Raw genomic sequence first — 22,558 nt, forward strand, 5'->3', positions numbered from 1 at the left:
ACTGGTCATAGCAAACACCCTCTTTCAACAACACAAGAGAAGACTCTACACATGGACATCACCAGATGGTCAACACTGAAATCAGACTGATTATATTCTTTGCAGCCAAAGATGGAGAAGCTCTATACAGTCAACAAAAACAAGACCAGGAGCTGACTGCGGCTCAGATCATGAACTCTTTATTGCCAAATTCAGACTGAAATTGAAGAAAGTAGGGAAAACCACTAGACCATTCAGGTATGACCTAAATCAAATCCCTTATGATTATACAGTGGAAGAGAGAAATAGATTTAAGGGACTAGATCTGATAGAGCGCCTGATGAACTATGGACAGAGGTTCGTGACATTGTACAGGAGACAGGGATCAAGACCATCCCCATGGAAAAGAAATGCAAAAAAGCAAAATGGCTGTCTGGGGAGGGCTTACAAATAGCTCTGAAAAGAAGAGAAGCAAAAAGCAAAGGAGAAAAGGAAAGATATAAGCATCTGAATGCAGAGTTCCAAAGAATAGCAAGAAGAGATAAGAAAGCCTTCCTCAGCGACCAATGCAAAGAAATAGAGGAAAACAACAGAATGGGAAAAACTAGAGATCTCTTCAAGAAAATTAGAGATACCAAGGGAACATTTCATGCAAACATGGGCTCAATAAAGGACAGAAATGGTATGGACCTAACAGAAGCAGAAGATATTAAGAAGAAGTGGCAGGAATACACAGAAGAACTGTACAAAAAAGATCTTCACGACCCAGATAATCACGATGGTGTGATCACTGACCTAGAGCCAGACATCCTGGAATGTGAAGTCAAGTGGGCCTTAGAAAGTATCACTATGAACAATGCTAGTGGAGGTGATGGAATTCCAGTTGAGCTATTTCAAATCCTGAAAGATGATGCTGTGAAAGTGCTGCACTCAATATGCCAGCAAATTTGGAAAACTCAGCAGTGGCCACAGGACTGGAAAAGGTCAGTTTTCATTCCAATCCCAAAGAAAGGCAATGCCAAAGAATGCTCAAACTACTGCACAATTGCACTCATCTCACATGCTAGTAAAGTAATGCTCAAAATTCTCCAAGCCAGGCTTCAGCAATATGTGAACTGTGAACTTCCAGACATTCAGGCTGGTTTTAGAAAAGGCAGAAGAAACAGAGATCAAATTGCCAACATCCGCTGGATCATGGAAAAAGCAAGAGAGTTCCAGAAAAACATCTATTTCTGCTTTATTGACTATGCCAAAGCCTTTGATTGTGTGGATCACAATAAACTCTGGAAAATTCTGAAAGAGATGGGAATACCAGACCACCTGATCTGCCTCTTGAGAAACCTGTATGTAGGTCAGGAAGCAACAGTTAGAACTGGACATGGAACTACAGACTGGTTCCAAATAGGAAAAAGAGTACATCAGGGCTGTATATTGTCACCCTGCTTGTTTAAGTTATATGCAGAGTACATCATGAGAAATGCTGGGCTGGAAGAAGCACAAGCTGGAATCAAGATTGCCGGGAGAAATACCAATCACCTCAGATATGCAGATGACACCACCCTCATGGCAGAAAGTGAAGAACTAAAAAGCCTCTTGATGGAAGTGAAAGTAGAGAGTGAAAAAGTTGGCTTAAAGCTCAACATTCAGAAAACGAAGATCATGGCATCTGGTCCCATCCCTTCATAGGAAATAGTTGGGGAAACAGTGGAAACAGTGTCAGACTTTATTTTTCTGGGCTCCAAAATCACTGCAGATGGTGATTGCAGCCGTGAAATTAAAAGACGCTTACTCCTTGGAAGGAAAGTTGTGACCAACCTAGATAGCATATTCAAAAGCAGAGACATTACTTTGCCAACAAAGGTCCATCTAGTCAAGGCTATGGTTTTTCCACTGGTCACGTATGGATGTGAGAGTTGGACTGTGAAAAAGGCTGAGAGTCGAAGAATTGATGCTTTTGAACTGTGGTGTTGGAGAAGACTCTTGAGAGTCCCTTGGACTGCAAGGAGATCCAACCAGTCCATTGTAAAGGAGATCAGTCCTGGGTGTTCTTTGGAAGGAATAATGCTAAAGCTGAAACCCCAGTACTTTGGCCACCTCATGCGAAGAGTTGACTCATTGGAAAAGACTCTGATGCTGGGAGGGATTGGGGGCAAGAGGAGAAGGGGACGACAGCGGATGAGATGGCTGGATGGCATCACTGACTTGATGGACGTGAGTCTGAGTGAACTCTGGGAGTTGGTGATGGACAGGGAGCCTGGCATGCTGTGATTCATGGGGTTGCAAAGCGTCGGACACAACGGAGCGACTGAACTGAACTGAACTGATTAATGGGTTCAAGATTTCTTGTGGGGGATAGTAAAAATGACCTTAGATTATGGTGACAGTTGACACAACTCTGTAAATTACTAATTTATGAACATATCACACAGATGAACTTTAGGATGTGTAAATTATATTTCAATAACGGTTTCTATCATTATCTGAGAAAAGTAAAGAGAGTCACAAATATCAACATTCTTGGCAAAAGCCTTCAATAAAGTATCTATAAATTGGGTTGGATGCTTGGCTCTCTACTCAGTTATACCTTTGAAGTCAAAAGCTAGAAACCTCTCTGTTTCATCCTGTGGAGCCTCAATGGGCAAAACTGTGGTCTCTGGTTTTATTTTTGGTGTTTGGTTTATTCCCATTCAGTGGCAAGTGTAGCAGAGATTCAGAAAGATGGGAAACTTGTCTGGGACACTATTACTCTAGTTTCTAGAAGCCTCTAACATAGACCTAAACCCAAGCTGCTCATCTGGTAGCTTCTGTGACAACTCTGACACAGACATATGTTGAATTTTAGTCTGGTACTGTTAAAGGAAAAAAAAAAATATTCAACGACACTGTCACAGATGGTTCGGCAGGCTTCAATCAGCACCACTGTGACAGGTATAGGGACCACAGCAATGGGATTTTAGAATAGGGGAGAGAGATGGACTCAACTCCAAATACAGCATGGGTAAGTGAAAGCTTACAGCCAAGGAGAAGGGTGGGGTTCAGTGGGTGGAAAATTACTAAAAGAAACACCAGTGGAGGGAGGAGTGGGGATGGTTCTAGCTAAGCCCATCTATCAGGAATCTTGCAGCAAGATTATTCTCACTGAAGATAAGCCAGGGTGCCGGACTATCACGCAGGGGATGACTGGAGATGAGGAACTCAATCAGATACTGAGGGTGCTTAGATATGTATCAGATCTCAAGGTTAAGAGGTTCTGGTTAAACTGACATAGCAGTGTTATTGCTAAAATTGGATTTTATAAGAAAATATACTGATGGACCTAGGAGATGGTTCCAGACCCTGACTAAAGTTTGGTCAAGCAAAGAGTGTTTGTCAGCACCAAGGGTATAAACCACAGAAATGTGAACCTTTGCCACCTACAACAAAAATAACTTGCATTTAAAGGTCAAGACTGCACTTCTTTAGTCATTATTTCTGATTTTTCTTTGTATATATCATTTCCTTAATATGCAACCAATGACATTCTACAACTAACTGCAATATAAAATTGCTCCAGGAAGAACGCATCACAATGTCTAATTATTCTAAGCATATTTGAAATAGGTTTTAACAGCTTACTTACCTGCTGCATTGTGCTTATGATATTCAATAATCTCAGGAATTGAACCAAAAGCATGTTTTTCTGCCAGATAATACTTCTTTGGAGATGTCATTGTTTCCTTTATATGGTAATGCCTGAAACCTGAGGAACCTTCGCTATAACAAAAATCCAAATGTGTTAGAACTAAGTTGGAATAACATAACTTCACTTGTAAGATATTTTCTACCAGGGTCCCTACATATAGCCCCATCTAGTCTCCAACACAAATTTTATTTTTCCCCATGTTCTTCTTAATTTCACCTTTCAAATTAGCAGATGGGATTTAAAGTGGTCACTGATAACATCATTGATCTCTTGCATGAGAATGTAAAAAAGAATTTCTACCAACTCTTTACTAATAGTTTAAAGTCTTAAAATAGCAATTAGCTGGCTACTGCTTTTTGTCCCTATTATTGATGTTACAAATGTTCAGAGGACCTCTAAAAGTGAATAAACTGAACTTATAAAACATGTACAACTTCTGTTTTAGATATCTTTCTGTAACACAGATCTTCTTGAGTCATCTGCTAAAAGTCCTTTTCAGAGAACTCTTGCTGGTGTTAAGATAAAGCTCAGACTTCACATTTCCTTCTCAGGTTCCTCTCTCCTCCCTTGCCCCACCCCTCCCATTCTACAATCTAGTTACAATACACTTTCCTCAGCTTGCCAAGTGCTCCTTCACTTCTGGGTCCAGCAATTTCCTGTGTCAGAAACACTTGTTCCCCTCCCTCCAACCTCCACCTGCCTCATCCATCAGGTCTCAGATTGGATGTCAGTAGGTAGTATTAATGACTAACTCAGATGTGTCTGGGCTATGTACCCCACTACCCTGCCACACAGGCACTCTGCCCAGCACTCACTCATATATACCAGCACTGCCTGTTTGCTTCTCTGAAAGAAATCCCCACCAAGCAACTGGAAGCAACTCAGTGTGGTAGCCTTACCACTAGCACAGTACAAAGTAATTATCTGTGGAATGTTGCTAAGATTTCTATGTGTGTGTGTGCTCAGTCCCTCAGTGGTGTCTGACTCTTTGTGACCCCATAGACTGTAGCCAGTCAGGTTCCTCTGTCCATGAAATTTTCCAGGTAAGAATACTGGAGTGAGTTGTCATTTCCTACTCCAGGGGATCTTCCAGACTCAGAGATCAAACCTGAGTCTCTTGCATTGGCAGTTGTATTCTTTACTGTACCAGCTGGGAAGCCCCAAGGTTTCTATAGCCATTCTCAACAAATACATATATAGAAAATGATGAGGACAATTACTAGATATGAATACAAAAATGTTATAGAATTTAGGGCTTCCCTGGTGGCTCAGACAGTAAAGAATCCACCTGCAGTGCGGGAGAACTTGGTTCGATCCCTGGGTCAGAAAGATCCCCTGGAGGAGGGCATGGCAACCCACCCCAGTGTTCTTGCCTGGAGAATCCCCATGGACAGAGGAACCTGGTAAGCTACAGTCCATGGGGACAGAGTTGGACATGACTGAGCGACTAAGCACAGCACAGCACAGCACATAGACTTTAGAAATCAAGTTCAGATTTTAAAATTCTGAATTGCAGCTTATTTTTCAGGAATCCATGCAAGCTATGTAAGAACTGCATTCAAAAATTCTGAATTAAAAGACAGAGAGATTACTTACCCTCCAAACTTTGTATAAAGGGAAACTGTGTACATGCCTGGTTGACTGGAATCTCTTACCATAAAACCACCTTCTTTATCCTAAAATCCAAGTTAAGAAAAATTTTATTTCAATCCAATATCAATGCCATACAGAAGATCCAAGAACCCAGTCTTATGATTTTATGATTATTATCCTCTGCCTAGAAAATCTGGTTGGAGAAGCACAACTTAGCAACAGGTAAGTCATCCACGTGATGTTTCACTTCACATTACTGGACCGTGAGATTAGTTAAAGAAAGTGAAAGTGAAAGTGAAGTCGCTCAGTCGTGTCCGACTCTTTGCAACCCGTGGACTGTTGCGACCCATGGACTGGTTAAAGAAAGCACACTCATAATTCCCCATAGCTGTAACTCTTCACACACACGCTGCTGCTGCTGCTAAGTTGCTTCAGTCATGTCCAACTCTGTGCGACCCCATAGACGGCAGCCCACCAGGCTCCCCTGTCCCTGGGATTCTCCAGGCAAGAACACTGGAGTGGGTTGCCATTTCCTTCTCCAATGCATGGAACACACACTAGTAGGAGACATTTCAACAAGATAATCTCTCAGGGCCCTTCCAGAACTGACAGACAAGTTTTGCAATTCCTTTACTTCCTGGACATATGGGGAAACAGTTACTGAAAACGGCATTTCTTAACAACTGGGTTTCATTTCATACATTTTTTGTATTTTCTAGAAGTCGTGAATCCTAACTCTATATCATCTTTGTCCACATAGCATTTTTCCTATAAACATCTCAGTGCTCTTTATAGAAACACTTTAAAAAGTCCTTAATTCCCCTAGAAATCTATGTTAAATATCACTCTTTACAAAAGGAGAGACGGAAGCACAAGCAACTTAAGCAGAGAAAACCAAAAGGCAGAAACACAGTGAATGGTCAAGAGATAAATCCTCATCAAGTTCTAAGCCTAAGAGCAAGAAACAGAAGCCAGGAACCTCAAACACCTCTCCACCAATAGCACCACAGTCAGTCTCCAACACTGAATCTGCTTGGAAAGTGTGCCTAGCAGATGAAAATAAAAACAGTCTTTCCTTATTCCTAGGAAAGACAATGGAATGAAATAAAGCCCCCAAAATAAATCTGATAAGAACAATTAGGGACAATGATCATAATAATTTATTGGTCAGTAAACTTTGTTTCCCGATTTATGTTTCCCATGAGTTAACATTATTTGCTTACACAAAATTTCCTGGAAATGATTTTACTCTATAAAGCAGAACTATTCCTTTATCTTTGCTGGAAGATTTTCTAGTAAAACACATTTTGTTTGTCTGTGTGCTTATTTTCTTTTGTTTTTGGCTGCACTGTGTGGCATGTGAGATCTCAGTTTCCCAACCAGGGATCAAACAGGTGCCCAGTGCAGTGGAGAAGAGAGTCTTAACCACTGGACCACCAAGGAAGTCCCTGCTGCTGCTGCTAAGTCGCTTCAGTCGTACTCGACTCTGTGCGACCCCATAGACGGCAGCCCACCAGGCTTCCCCGTCCCTGGGATTCTCCAGGCAAGAACATTGGAGTGGGTGGCCATTTCCTTCTCCGAGGCATGAAAGTGAAAAGTGAAAGTGAAGTCGCTAGAGTCGCTCAGGCCAACTCTAGCGACTCCACGGACTGCAGCCCACCAGGCTCCTCCGCCCGTGGGATTTTCCAGGCAAAAGTACTGGAGTGGGGTGCCACTGCACATACTTATTGAAAACTTACTCTGCTTTGATATATTATATGTGGATCTACTCAGTCCTCAAAATAGTCTTTTGAGGTAGGTACTGCTATTATCCCCTTACCTGTTTACAGGTGAGGAAATGAAGCACAGAAAGGTTGGAAATTTACCCCAGGTCAAATGGCTAATAAAGAGCAGAGCCAGGATTTAGACCTCAAGCCTTCTAGGTACCCACTGCCCTACAGCGGCCTTTCACTGTGGAGCCACCCACAGAATGGGAGGAGAGGTGACATGTCATATGAATCAAGCATGAGTTGAGTTCAGTTCAGTCACTCACGTGTGTCTGACTCTGCAACTGCATGGACGGCAGCACGCCAGAATTCCCTGTCTGTCACCAACTCCTGGAGCTTGCTCAAACTCATGTCAATAGATAGAGTCAGCAATGCCATCCAACCATCTCATGCTCTGTCGTCCCCTTCTCCTCCCGCCTTCAATCTTTCCCAGCATCAGGGTCTTTTCCAATGAGTCAGTTCTTTGCATCAGGTGGCCAAAGTATTGGAGTTTCAGCTTCAGCATCAGTCCTTCCAATGAATATTCAGGACTGATTTCCTTTAGGATCTACTGGTTTGATCTCCTTGCAAACCAAGGAACTCAAGAGTCTTCTCCAACACCACAGTTCAAAAGCATCAATTCTTCGGCACTCAGCTTTCTTTAGAGTCCAACTCTCACATCCATATATGACTAATGCAAAAACCACAGCTTTGACTAGATGGATCTTTGTCAGTAAAGTAATGTCTCTGCTTTTTAATATGCTGTCTAGGTTGGTCATAGCTTTTCTTACAAGGAGCAGATCAGATCGGATCAGATCAGTCGCTCAGTCATGTCCGACTCTTTGTGACCCCATGAATCCCAGCACGCCAGGCCTCCCTGTCCATCACCAACTCCCGGAGTTCACCCAGACTCACGTCCATCGAGTCAGTGATGCCATCCAGCCATCTCATCCTCTGTCGTCCCCTTCTCCTCCTACCCCCAATCCCTCCCAGCATCAGAGTCTTTTCCAATGAGTCAACTCTTCACATGAGGTGGCCAAAGTACTGGAGTTTCAGCTTTACCATCAGTCCTTCCAAAGAAATCCCAGGGCTGATCTCCTTCAGAATGGACTGGTTGGATCTCCTTGAAGTCCAAGGGACTCTCAAGAGTCTTCTCCAACACCACAGTTCAAAAGCATCAATTCTTTGGCGCTCAGCCTTCTTCACAGTCCAACTCTCACATCCATACATGACCACAGGAAAAACCATAGCCTTGACTAGATGAACCTTTGTTGGCAAAGTAATGTCTCTGCTTTTGAACATGCTATCTAGGTTGGTCATAACTTTCCTTCCAAGGAGTAAGCATCTTTTACAAGGAGCAAGCGTCTTTTAATTTCATGGCTGCAGTCACCATCTGCAGTGATTTGGAACCCAAGAAAATAAAGTCTGTCACTGTTTCCATTGTTTCTCCATCTATTTACCATGAAGTGATGGGACTAGATGCCATGATCTTAGTTTTCTGAATGTTGAGCTTTAAGCCAACTTTTTCACTCTCCTCTTTCACTTTCATCTAGAGGCTCTTTAGTTCCTCTTTGCTATCTGCCATAAGGGTGGCATCATCTGTATATCTGAGATTATTGATATTTCTCCCAGTAATCTTGATTTCAGCTTGTCCTTCAACCAGCCCAGCATTTCACATGATGTACTCTGCATATAAGTTAAATAAGCAAGGTGACAATATACAGCTTTGACATACTCCTTTCCCAATTTGGAACCAGTCTGTTGTTCCATGTCTGGTTCTAACTGTTGCTTTTTGACCTGCATACAGATTTCTCAGGAGGCAGGTAAGGTGGTCTGGTATTCCCATCTCTTAAAGAATGTTCAAGTTTTTTGTGATCCACACTGTCAAAGGCTTTGGCGTAGTCAATAAAGCAGAAGTAGGTGTTTTTCTGGAACTCTCTACTTTTTCGATGATCCAGTGGATGTTGGCAATTTGATCTCTGAATCAAGCATAATCACCTGCTATTGCTCTCTTCCAGTATGGGCTTTCCAGGTGGCAATGGTGGCAAAGAACCTGCCTGCCAATGCAGGAGATGTAAAAGACATGGGTTCAGTCCCTGGGTCCGGAGGATCCCCTGGAGGAGGAAATGGCAACCCACTACAGTTTTCTTGCCTGGAGAATCCCATGGACAGAGGAGCCTGGCAGGCTACAGTTCATAGGGTCACAAAGAGTCTGACACAACTGAAGCAACTTAGCATGCATGAATGTACTGATCTCTTAACATAAACTATAAGAAATAAGCACCCAACCAAACCTCAACTAGGGATAATAAGCAGGAGACAAAATGAGAAAGCACAGGTTTAACAGAACTATTACTAAATAGAATAACTAGGTCATAAATGCAGAGAACTGTAGAGGTCATCTTCTAATACAACATTTTGGCCTTACAGATGCCAAAAATAGACTAGAAAAGTCACAGCTAGACTTGGATGGGTCTCCTTATTCAGTCCACTTAGCTTCCTCTAGACTAGATTTCATCTTGCCACTGTAATTATTTCTAAAGTGCAAGAATTTTGGCACATTTCTAAAGGCAACTAAATACTGTGTTAACACTTCATTTATAAAAGATAGCATGTAATATTGATGTTAAACTGTTTTAAAACAACTTGAAGCAAAAAAAAAAAATACATATAAGTACTAACATTAAGGTAGCAAATGATAAATCAGTAAGAAACAGTAAAGAAAACGTTGGCCATGTATAGCTATTATCCATTGTTATAAATCTGTTCGGAGAAGGCAATGGCACCCCACTCCAGTACTCTTGCCTGGAAAATCCCATAGACAGAGGAGCCTGGTAGGCTGCAGTCCATGGGGTCACTAAGAGTCGGACACGACTGAGCAACTTCACTTTACTTTTCACTTTCATGCATTGGAGAAGGAAATGGCAACCCACTCCAGTGTTCTTGCCTGGAGAATCCCAGGGACGGGGGAGCCTGGTAGACTACCATCTATGGGGTCACACAGCGTCGGACACGACTGAAGTGACTTAGCATAGCATAGTATAGCATAAATCTGTTGACAGGAGTTTGAGCAAACTCCTGGAGATGGTGAAGGACAGGGAAGCCTGGCCTGCTGCAGTCCATGGGGTCACAAAGAGTCAGACACGACTGGGCGACTGAAGAACAGGGACTTTCTTTCCCCCTTGAAAAACATACACTGGAGTTCTGATCCCTGGTGCTTCAGAACGTGACCTTCTGTGGAGATGTATGGAGGCAATCAAGTGGAAATGAGGTCATGGGGCAGGGAGCCCTAATCCTATGTGGCTGGAGTCCTTATAAAAGGGAAATCTGGACACAGAGCCAGATATGCATAGAGGGAAGAACCACAGGGAGAAAGGGAGAGAGGCCTCATTCAGATCCCTCCCTCACAGCCCCCGAAGGAGCCCAGCCTGCTGACATCTGGATTTCAGGTTTCTGACCTTCAGATCCGTGAAACAACAAACTTCTGCTTGTGCTACTTTGGTACAGCACTCAGTTTGTGGTACTTTGTTTACAGTAGCCCCAGGAAACAAATATGGCAGCCTTCGCTTTTAAATTTTTTTTTTTTTTAATTTGTACGTACATCATGGTATTTTTTTAGGCTTTGGTCACAGAGGTAGGTGGAATTTCTAATCGGGAATTAATTTCAATTGATTCTGTGCTGGAACCAAACCCACAAAACAAGTACAAACACTTACCTCACTTCTAAGGAGTTGCTCTGCTTTGCTCCTATTCATATTTCTGCAATACCATCTGAACAGAAAAAGATATGTTTAAGACCTCAGGTACTTTAATTGTTCTTTTTTCTTTTTAGAATTAGCAAGGCAATACTGCTCCCCAATGACAAACAATAAATAAGAACAAGATATCATGCATGATCTCTATAAAATAGAAAACCACTAGTAACATTTGGATGTACATACTTGCAGACTTTTTCTACCCATATTTTTATAAAGACCCATATGTATGCTAACATTCTCATTTTCATTATTAAAGCTGATCAAAGTATACTTGCTGTATCAGAACCTGGATTTTTTCACTTAACAGTGTATCACACACATCTTTGCAAAACAATATAGTTCACAGTCTGGATGTGCCATAATTTATTTAAGCTCTTTTTTATTAGTTAACATAAAAATCATTCCTATTTTTCACTATTATAATAACAGCAAGAATGAATTTTACCCCACAGACTCAAATATGCAGGAAATATCACTACATTATTGTCTTTAATTCAAATTAAATCTAATCCTAAGCCTCCATCCCACCAACAGGCAGTAGATTTCATCTCAGCTTATCAGGAAGACTCCCCTAGTGAACTTCACAAAGGTCCCAAGTGTTGAAAGAAACAGAGCAAAACAGAAGAGGCCTCCTGGGTCTTCCCGACGTACTGCTTCTAGCACAGTCCTAACCCCTGGGAGCCTCCTCAGGTGTGCTGTAGGAACTCCGCCAGGGCCAAGCAGTGGCGCCTGCCCTCCCCACTCTGTGCTAAGCCCCTGCATATCAGCGCCCCTTTTACCCCTTGGGAAATTTTTCCTAAGGAAAGATGGATACTGCCATCTCCCACTTCATGCTCAGAAGTACACCCCTTCCCTTGCTTTCCACAGCTCAATCTCTCCATGGGATTATAATCAAGTTGGCCGAAGAAGATGAACTCAAATTGTCAGGTTTATTTATATTTCTGGCCGTGTGACATGTGGAATCCTAATTCCTGACCAGGAATCCATGCCCACCACCCCACTCCCACCACCCCGCCCCGTGTAGGAAGCATGTTAACCGCTGAACCACTAGACAAGTCCCTCAAACTGTCAGCTTTACACTTGGGTTTTTGCTCTCTGCTGTTTTGTTTTAGATGGCCTTTCATGGGCAGAACCCTCCACCAGTCATATTTCCTGAGGGTTCCAATATTACAAAACTTAGCTTGGCCCCTCTAAACACGTGAATTTTTTGTCACTGTTTCAGGCTTTTATAAGAGGATGAGCACCTATTTTTGGCCCAGCAAACACTGTGAGACAAGCAAATACAAAGGCCTTCCCTGACTGAGGAAGAGAAAAACACAAAGAAAAAAAATACAAGATCTTTTCTCATCAAGATTCTTTTAAGCAGTTGTAGCAGCCAAACACAAATTATAATCTCAGTACAAGCCAGTAACTTATTTTATTTGGAACCTGAAATGATTAACCAGGCCTCAGAATTGTGGGTATTAAGATCTCACTTCTGTGGGTCCCACTTTATGAACTGGGACCACATTCAACAAAGCTATAGTTCTGATCAATTTCTGAAAGTAATTGAGAAATGAAATAAAGGAGGAGGGGACTTTCCTGGCTGTCCAGTGGTTAAGACTTCACCTCTCAATGCAGGAGGTGTGGGTTTGATCCCTGATTGGGGAGCTAAGATCCTAAGTGCCTTGCAACCAAAAAAAAAAGAAACATATAGCAGAAACAACATTGTTAACGAATTTACTAAAGACTTTTAAAATGGTTCACATTAAAAAAAAAAAAAAGGAGAACAGATTGGATTCTGTCCCTAAAGCTTTCTCATTGATAGAGGAAATATTTATCTTCTTAAAAACAGTCATAAGAAATAATTAAGAACAGTAACTGGATCTCTCATTATGCATTATAAACCAGCAGGATCTGAAAGACTGAAAAATATTCTCTTAACTAATCACAGAAAATCCAAGCCCATATTCTCACAGCAAGAGTAAACAATGGAGGATTAGTCTCACATTCACATGCAAGTAGTCAGTAAAACTAGACTGTGGCTTTCAAGAGGAATTAGATATAAGAAACTCGGGGGAAAAAAAGAGGTCCTTTCCTCACTTAGTATATTCAAGCTCCTGCTGCTGCTGCTGCTAAGTCACTTCAGTTGTGTTCAACTCTGTGCGACCCCATAGACGGCAGCCCACCAGGCTCCCCTGTCCCTGGGATTCTCCAGGCAAGAACACTGGAGTGGGTTGCCATTTCCTTCTCCAATGCATGAAAGTGAAAAGTGAAAGTGAAGTCGCTCAGTCGTGTCTGACTCTTAGCGACCCCATGGACTGCAGCCTACCAGGCTCCTCCATCCATGGGATTTTCCAGGCAAGAGTACTGGAGTGGGGTGCCACTGCCTTCTCGGATTCAGGCTTCTAGGAAGGGATAAAGAAAATAAGGAAAGAAAAGGAATTCACAGCACAAATCCTGTTCTAAGCAGTCATTTTTAAGGCATTTGCAGGTTCCCCAGAAAGGATGCTTTCTTTCCCTAGAATAGAAACTCAGACACTAAAGTGGAAGGAAAACAGGAAGGAGTGATGAGCAAATCAAAAGAGGAATCAACCTGTGGCTCTTGGTGAGTATTTCGTAACGGTTCTTTGTGGCCTCTTTGTCTCTTCTATGATACCTATCATAGAAGGTATGGGCACGGAGGTACCGGGCACGGAGGGACAGACAAGAGGGAAAGGATGCTGAACGCATCGTATGGGAAAGAACGATGCAGAGGGTGGGAATGTGAGGAAGCACACACGGTGAGGAGAGTTACAGCTCTAGGACGCCAGCACACGCATCGCTCACAAGCCTGGTACACAAATACCTAGGGAGATCAGTTAGTTCCCCTTGATGAAGGTACAATATATCTCTAGAAACAACGTCAGGATTTGTAAGTAACTTGTCATTCCCTTCTTAGATATCAAAACCCTAATGGGAATGAGGGTTTCAGACTGGCTAGTCACTTCAAACACTTAAATGGATAGGACTTCATGGTGGTGTCTGAATTGAGGGGAAAAGCTGATTTAGGGATACTGAGTCCTTTCTGGAAAGGAAAGATCCTAGCCAAGCTTCTTGGGGAGGGTAGGCTGGGTAAATTATAAAAAGGAGGCAACAGGTATAAAATAACAAAAAAAGAATTGAAAACAACCAATCAATGAGCTATAAATCTTAGCCGGTTCTCAATTTGGTCCTTGCCTCCTGGATCACCCATGCAAAGTCTTGTTCTGGACTTTTCCCGTCTAAGGGCCCTTGCATTCCTGTCACCTTCTTCCTTTAATGTGTTTCCATCAAGAATATATTCCTGACCACCATAATGAGTCCAGTTTCTTTCCTGCAACACTTCTGCTGGTTCTGTCCTCCCCCAACTGGGACCTGATGTAGAGGTGAGAACCAGGGTACTGATACTCCGGGAGCTGTAGGCTGGCAGTCCTGAGTCCAGCCCAGGGGACAACCATTGCCTAGGGCTCCTCCTCCTGCCCCCAAACAAACAGCAGAGGGGCTCTTGATTCAGTTCAGTTCAGTTCAGTTCAGTTTACTCACTCAGTTGTGTCCGACTCTTCGTGACCCCATGGACCACAGCACACCAGGCCTCCCTGTTCATCACCAACTCCCAGAGTTTATTCAACTCATGTCCATTGAGTTGGTGATGCCATCCAACCATCTGTCATCCCCTTCTCCTCCTGCCTTCAATCTTTCCCAGCATCAGGATCTTTTCCAATGAGTCAGTTCTTCACACCAGGTGGCCAAAGCATTGGAATTTCAGCATCAACATCAGTCCTTCCAATGAACACTCAGGACTGATCTCCTCCAGAACGGACTGGTTGGATCTCCTTGCAGTCCAAGGGACTCTCAAGAGTCTTCTCCAACACCACAGTTCAAAAGCATCAATTCTTCGGTGCTCAGCTTTCTTTAGAGTCCAACTCTCACATCCATACATGACTAATGCAAAAACCATAGCCTTGACTAGATAGACATTTTTTTGGCAAAGTAATGTCTCTGCTTTTCAATATGCTGTCTAGGTTGGTTATAACTTTCCTTCCAAGGAACAAGCATCTTTTAATTTCATGGCTGCAGTCACCATCTGCTTAATTTTTGAGCCCCCCAAAATAAAATCTCTCACTGTTTCCACTGTTTCCCCATCTATTTCCCATGAAGTGATGGGACCAGATGCCATAAATCTTCGTTTTCTGAATGTTGAGCTTTAAGCCAACTTTTTCACTCTCCTCTTTCACTGTCATCAAGAGCCTCTTTAGTTCTTCTTCACTTTCTGCCATAAGGGTGGTGTCATGTGCATATCTGAGGTTATTGATTGATATTTCTCCCGGCAATCTTGATTCCAGTTTGTGCTTCATCCAGCCCAGCATTTTTCAGTGGTAGGAGCTAACAGAGGGCATCAGAGGGCAGACAGACTAAAACCACAATCACAGAAACTAGCCAATCTAGTCACATGGACCACAGCCTTGTCTAACTCAGTGATATTAAGCCATGCTGCATAGGGCCACCCAAGACGGATGGGTCTTGGTGGAGAGTTCTGACAAAATGTGGTCCACTGGAGAAGGGAATGGAAAACCATTTCAGTATTCTTGCCTTGAGAACCCCATGAACAGTATGAAAAGGCAAAAAGACAGGACACTGAAAGATGAACTCCCCCCCAATATGCTACTGGAGATCAGTGGAGAAATAACTCCACAAAGAATGAAGAGACAGAGCCAAAGCAAAAACAATACCCAGTTGTGGATGAGACTGGTGATAGAAGCAAGGTCTGATGCTGTAAAGAGCAATATTGCATAGGAACCTGGAATGTTAGGTCCATGAATCAAGGCAAATTGGAAGTGGTCAAACAGGAGATGACAAGAGTGAACACTGACATTTTAGGAATCAGTGAACTACAATGGACTGGAATGGGTGAATTTAACTCAGATGACCATTATAACTACTACTGTGGGCAAAAATCCCTTAGAAGAAATGGTGTAGCCATCACAGTCAACGAAAGAGTCTGAAATGCAGTACTTGGTTGCAATCTCAAAAATGACAGAATGATGTCTGTTTGTTTCCAAGGTAAACCATTCAATATCACACTAATCCAAGTCTATGCCCCGACCAGTAACGCTGAAGAAGCTGAAGTTGAATAGTTCTATGAAGACCTGTAAGACCTTCTGGAACTAACACCCAAAAAAGATGTCCTTTTCATCATAGGGGACTGGAATGCAAAAGTAGGAAGTCAAGAAACACCTGGAGTAACAGGCAAATTTGGCCTTGCAGTACAGAATGAAGCAGGGTAAAGGCTAATAGAGTTTTGCCAAGAGAATGCACTGGTCATAGCAAACACCCTCTTCCAACAACACAAGACTCTACATGTGGACATCACCAGATGGCCAACACCAAAATCAGATTGATTATATTCTTTGCAGCCAAAGATGAAGAAGCTCTATACAGTCAGCAAAAACAAGACCAGGAGCTGACTGTGACTCAGATCATGAACTCCTTATTGCTCTTGGTTCAGCACCTGGCAAAAAGTTTTTTAACCCTGGAGATATTTGAGATGTATTACAAGATGGGCTTTAGCAAAATCCAACACCAACCGTGGCATGGAAAGATAGCAGGAGTCAGCACTGAGAACAGGTTTTTCATCTCTCATGCAGCCAGAACTGGCACCCTGTCACGTGGTATCCCCAACCTTGGGCAGAAGCCAGCTGAGGGGGCTCCCACAGCAAGTCCCCTTAGTCATGCAGAGGTGGAGTCAGGCACCCAAAAAATGCATGGCAATGCACCATAAACTTTCTAAAGCCCTTATGTGTAATCCCGTGAGTCATAGGGGGTAGCTCTTACATTCAGATAAGGATTATCTAGTTTCCAAGCACTTCCTTCCTCAATTATCAGTCACTTCTTTACCAGATCCCTTTAAAATCAAGTCCAAGTTTCTACCTTTAGCATCTTCCCCAAATTCTAAATATATGCTCTATTTTCCTAAAACTTATTTCAGAGCAAAAACACTATTTTAGTTACATGTTTTTTATACCCTCACCTACTTCTAAAACACCTTTGAAGGGGTCACACCACTGGGAACTACGACTTTTGAATCTGTTAATCCTTTTCTAGACTTTTAAGGTACACTCATATTACAGGAAGTGACATGGACAGAGGAAACAGCTTTGTGTTGGAGGTGGTGGTGATGGTGTTGTTTTTAAAGAAGTGAATGAAGCATCAAAATACCACCTCAGAATGACCACAAACAGTGTTTGGTATATTTGAGCCTCTCACTAAAACCTGGCCACACACTGCTAGTGGGCGTATGAACAGCAGCCCACTTGCTTTCTCTGAAAAGTAATTTGACAGCATGCTTTAGAAGTCTTAAGAAGTTCAAAACTAGCCTTTAGCCCAGTACATAGGTTTTTAAAGATCTAGTTTAAAACAATAAGCAGAAAGAGGTATCCCAGTATTTTTACATAGCAAAGATGCCAAAACATTCATGTCACACAAATAAGAAAATGATTTTATAAATTACTGCACATCCGTGTGGCTATATGCCTGGTTGTACTCCTTAAGATCTCACACAGTGCAGGATACATACTAAGGTCTCAGTAAATATTTGAAGAATGAAACATAGTACAATTATGAAAATGTTTTTGAAGAACATTCAACGGTATGAGGAAATATATTGTTAAGTGAATTAAACAGGATATAAAACAGTATATACAGCATGATTCTATTTTTTTAAAACAGTGAAAAGATTGAAAGAAAATATACAAATGTTGACAGAGTTCAGATCTAGGTGATTTATAATTTTTTCCTTATTAACATTTTTCATATTTTCAAACAATTTTAAAACAATAATCACTTATTATAGTTAGAAAAAATAAACAATCAAATGCTTTTTTAAAGGCAACTCTAGGAAACTGTATTTTCATTTCTTGAATGAACAATGAGCTGTATTTCAAAGCCAGTTAAGCTGTGATTTGTTTAAAATCAATTTAATTATATTCATTTCTGTAACTCGATTCACACATAGTATGTTCAGGTGAAGTGTATAATAGAAACTAATTATACACTAATTACAGCATCATTTACCACCTTATACAACTGAGTTAAGAATAAGTTGGTATCACCTTATAAAGACAGTGAAAGATAACCATTAGTCTCCCAGATCCCTTACATAATTAGGAAAAGAAAAACAATGTCTGGTTCTCCACATTCACAAAATATCTTTTACTTACTCATATTGATCTAAGTTGTTTGATTTCTTTCCTGTCACATAATTACTTGGGATATATCCTTCACTCCTAGAAATAAGAAAAACACTTTAGATAAACTGAAAATATTTTACTGACAGTATTAAGAGGAAAATTACTGCCCTTCTGGAATAATTAAAGTATAATATTGCCTAAAGCTTATAAGAAAGATTGGCTGACCCTCAATAAGTCAATGTATCTACAGTATTTGATGCTTTACAAAGGATTTCCTCATTGGATCCTTACAAAAATTCTGAGGTAGGCAGACATTCTTGTACCCACTTTTCAGTGGGGAAACCAAAGCTTAGGAAGATTGAGACTTCTTCAAGGGCTCAGAACTAGCCAGCAACAGGGTCAGAATGTGAATTCTGAACTTGTGACTCGGTTCAGGGCCCTTCCTAACGTTCTATGGTGCTTCTCTTGAATTCACCCTTTCTGGGGATGTTTTAAAGAAACCACTACTTCAGGAAAGTGGCAGTGTGGGATGAGAACAACTGCCACTGCAACACCGCGACAGTCTGTGCAGTGCACGCTTTCAGAGAGTAATCCCTAACATCTGCATCAGCATCATCTGGTCACTCGGTAAACGACAAATTCCTGGGTCCCACCCAAGAGACATGAACTGAGGAGGCCTGTGTGGGGCCAGGGGACCTTGCATTTTTACCCTAGATGACTCCTGTGCACATTAAAATTTAAGGAGCAGTCATAGTAGGTAGAATCTTGGCTGGAACCAAGAATTTCAGCAGAAAAAGAGACATAGGTATAAAATTTCTACGTTGAGTAAAAATACTATAATTCTGAATTTGAACTGCTGGTTTAGTTCAGTTGCTCAGTCTTTGCGACCCCATGAATCGCAGCACGCCAGGCCTCTGGTAACAACTCATAATATATGCACACATAAGAGTGTATATATGTGGCTCTGTGCACTGAGAAAGGCCTAGAAGCAAGGACAATCCAGCAGCAATAGAATCTTAGTACCCCACCTGTTGTCTTTAAATATTATTTCGTATGAAAAGGAGCCAGAACTCTATGGGGAAATGGCAAATTGCAGGTTTGACCAGGAAGAACACAAGAATGAAACTGAGCTCTTTTATTTTCTTCAGAAAGCAAGGAAGCTGAGAAAGAAAGGCTAAAAGGACCCCTAACAAAAATAGTTACCATTGACGCATGATGGGACAATCCAAGCAAAAAGAATAATGACAGCAATAGAAAAAAACCAAATATGAAACTATCCATGCTTCTCCTTCTGTTTGGTCGCTCAGTCATGTCTGACTCTCTGCAACCGCAAGGAGCCCACCAGGCTCCTCTTTCCATGGGATTTCCCAGGCAAGAATACTTGGAAATGGATTGCCATTTCCTTCTCCAGGGGATCTTCCTGACCCAGGGAGTGAACCCACGTCTCCTGCATTGATTGGCAGGTGGGTTCTTTACCTCTGAGCCACCTGGGAATCCCAGAAGTATCCATAATAACATTTTTAAAAGTATTGGTTACCATTGTTATCAGCAGAGGAAGCTTGGTCGTCAGAATTAGAAAAATCTCCATTTTGCTATCCTGAAGGAAATAATAGATCTAAGCAATAATCATCAATGGATGCTAAAATCATTAAGTGAAACATTGACGAAGAATTTTATGATGGAGGAATAAAGTTGACAAACATACCTCCAGTGTGTTTACCTGCGTAACCCTGGCATCGTAAGAAGTGGAACCACCAGATATAGGGGACATAGATACATATTCAACAACACCATGTGGAAGCAAATTGCTTAGTCTAGATTGTGGCTCACTATAGAGAAAAAGATCTGGTTTTATCAATAAATCAAAAATGGGGGGAAAAAGGACAGGGATTGTGGTAGAATAAAAGAGAGACAGACATGAGACGTGTCAGCAAAATGCATTGTGTGGACCTTGTTTTAATCTTGAGTAAATTGTAAAAATACAGATTAGAGCTAATCAAGGAAAACCAGAATTACAGAGTTGGTACTATCCTTAAACCTGGGCCAGAAGGGCCCCTGTTCTGACCTCACACTTTCGAGGGAATGCTAAAGTCCATCATTCCTCAGCTGGACCATCATCTGAAACTATGGCCTCAGAATTCGCTGCCCATTGCCAAGCCCTACAGGGGCCTTTCCAAGGGGTTTCATTCTCTGGAAACCAAATGATGCTGCTCGCATGCACTCCTCCAGCCCAGGTCCAGGCAGTAACCAAGCTGGGAGGTGGCTTTTGCCAACCAAATGGACAGAATTTGGATGTGTAGCTGGGAGACGCACATGGTGCATGCGAGACGGAACCAGGGACAGAAGGGAAGGGAGAAGGGCGAGACCCTGAGACGGCCAGCCCTCCGGGCGCTGTCACATTCTGGCACGGAACTCCAAGCCAGACCTTGCTTTCCTTGTCATTTTGGAGGTATGTTTGTCAAGTTGGGGGATAAATTATACCTTATTCACTAGTTTGTCAGCCTGACTTATAAATATTTAAATATTTGATATCTGGGCTTTTATTTTATTTTTTCTAGTCCTGAAAATGCTGGGAGAAAGCCTACAGAGGAATTTTTTAAATTATTATTCTATTATAATATTGGGGTTCCCTGGTGGCTCAGATGGTAAAGAAACTGCCTGCAATCAGGAGACCCAGGTACATCTCTGGGTGGGGAAGATCCCTTGGAGAAGACAATGGCTACCCACTCCAGTATTCTTGCCTGGAGAATTCTATGGACAGAAGAGCCTGGTGTGCTATAGCCCATGGGGTCACAAAAAGTCAGACACGACTGAGCAACTAACACACGCACACATGCTAATGACACAGCAGTTGTTTAAAAACATCTTTAGCAATTAGACTTGGGGGTGAAATTTCATGATGATTTGAATCTACTTTTAAATACTCAAAAAAAAAAAAAAAAGAACAGTTGGGAAGATTTTTTTTTTGTTTTAATGGGAAGATTTTAAAATTATGACCGACCAATTTCTGAAGTCAAGTGACAAGAGGCTCCGTTAAACTATTACATATCTTTTGGATATGTCTATAATTTTAAAAAAAAATCTTGTTTGGCAAAAAAAAAGCAGTGATGACCTTCCTGTAAACACAGATGAACAGGTTTCCATAAAGGTACTAATGCACAGCACTCAGGAGATGTACCACTGCCAAGAAGTGAGCAGCAGGCATGGGCCCTGCCCAATCCAGAGGCTTCCACTGCTTCTCCAGCAGTGACCCTGGAACTGCGGGTGGGGCAGGAGGTAAGAAAGTGGATTTGCATGAAAGGAATGCTCTAATCAGGACAAAAAGTCCTCCTCTTCTTATTCACAGGAACTCAGAATAAAAACAGGGTTATACTACAGAGGTAAGCACAGGATATAGAGCTTTCCTAATGAAGCTTAAGATACACCATCCCCCACCCCCGCCATATCATATTTACCCATTATTTACCAATAATAAGGTTGAAAGGATTATTCTCTTTAAATCCTATTTAGTATAAATAATGTTTGTTTTTAAACTTCTTGAATGTATGTATTTTAGACATAGGCACATACACACATACATATAGACAGACACACACTCACATTCTCTCTTTCTACAACCAATCTAAGATTACTTATTTATTTTGAGGGGGAGGGGGACAGAAAGAGACCTAAAATGTAATTTCCCCCAAGATCAAAACAATCCAGTTCAAACATACAATGGATGAGAAATAGACCAGTGTAATGGATTCTAATTTCTGCAAAGAAGTGGTTGATCTATCTACATTTATTGAGTCCCTAAGAAGACACTGTGCTACTAAAAGGTAATAATGTATATTTTCATTTACGGCTGCTGAACTGGTCTCACTACATAGCAGTTACAGATTATCATCTTCTCGCTCAGTATTTAACTCCCAGCCACCCACTGTGTATCATCCACAGGGAGGGAATACCTACCCGTATTTATCTCTTGCTTTCCACCAATGAACGTCATTCTTTTCCAATATGATATACTCCTGGCCTCTCTCTAGCCTGAGATCATGTGCTTCTGTCGCTTGGAAATCATACATGGCTACAACTATTTCTTCACCATTTTCTTCTTCAGGCGGAATTGGTGGAGGAGGCCTTCGCTAAGAAATGGAAATGTGAAAGTTTAGTCTTCTATGTGAAACTGGGTGTGAAGTAAACACTAAGCACTGCATACCGCCACAGAATAAACTCTACCTAAAGTAATCTGGTGACTCTCCGCCCATGAGTTTGAGGATGTTGATGCTACTGGGCCTCTCATGGGTTTCAGAATACAGGACAAGAGCAAAAACTGTCTTTAAATATCAGAAGGATTCTTCTTGGGGTCAGGATTAACTTACCAGGGAGAGGCAAGGGTAGAATGTGAGTAGAAATCACGACTAAAAGCAGATCCACCATTTAATGGCCTACAATGGGAAAAAGACCTACTTTCGTCAGGTCTCCCACTTGAAGGAATCTACTTCTTCATGCCTACTATGTGCAAGGTACACTCTAAGTACATAGCTGGCATATTTTTTCTCATTTATTCTTTTTTTTTTTTTTTTAATTTTAAATTGAAATATATAGTTGGGCTTCCCTGGTAGCTCAGCT

The 22,558-nt window shown here is 41.7% G+C and overlaps 1 protein-coding gene across 4 annotated transcripts in view; it reads right to left on the bottom strand.

The window, feature by feature from the left end:
- TEC (tec protein tyrosine kinase) overlaps positions 1–22,558 on the bottom strand; it is a 169,275-nt gene that overhangs the window by 15,917 nt on the left and 130,800 nt on the right. For all 4 annotated transcript variants that reach the window (XM_070372366.1, XM_070372365.1, XM_070372364.1 and 1 more), the window contains 5 exons: positions 21,899–22,071; positions 17,975–18,040; positions 10,716–10,770; positions 5,258–5,337; positions 3,599–3,732 (listed from right to left, as the gene is read on the bottom strand). In XM_070372366.1, the coding sequence (XP_070228467.1) occupies positions 3,599–3,732; positions 5,258–5,337; positions 10,716–10,770; positions 17,975–18,040; positions 21,899–22,071 (508 nt within the window). The remainder of the gene's footprint in view (positions 1–3,598; positions 3,733–5,257; positions 5,338–10,715; positions 10,771–17,974; positions 18,041–21,898; positions 22,072–22,558) is intronic.

Source organism: Bos mutus, chromosome 6, assembly GCF_027580195.1.
Source record: "Bos mutus isolate GX-2022 chromosome 6, NWIPB_WYAK_1.1, whole genome shotgun sequence".
Taxonomy (NCBI): domain Eukaryota; kingdom Metazoa; phylum Chordata; class Mammalia; order Artiodactyla; family Bovidae; genus Bos; species Bos mutus.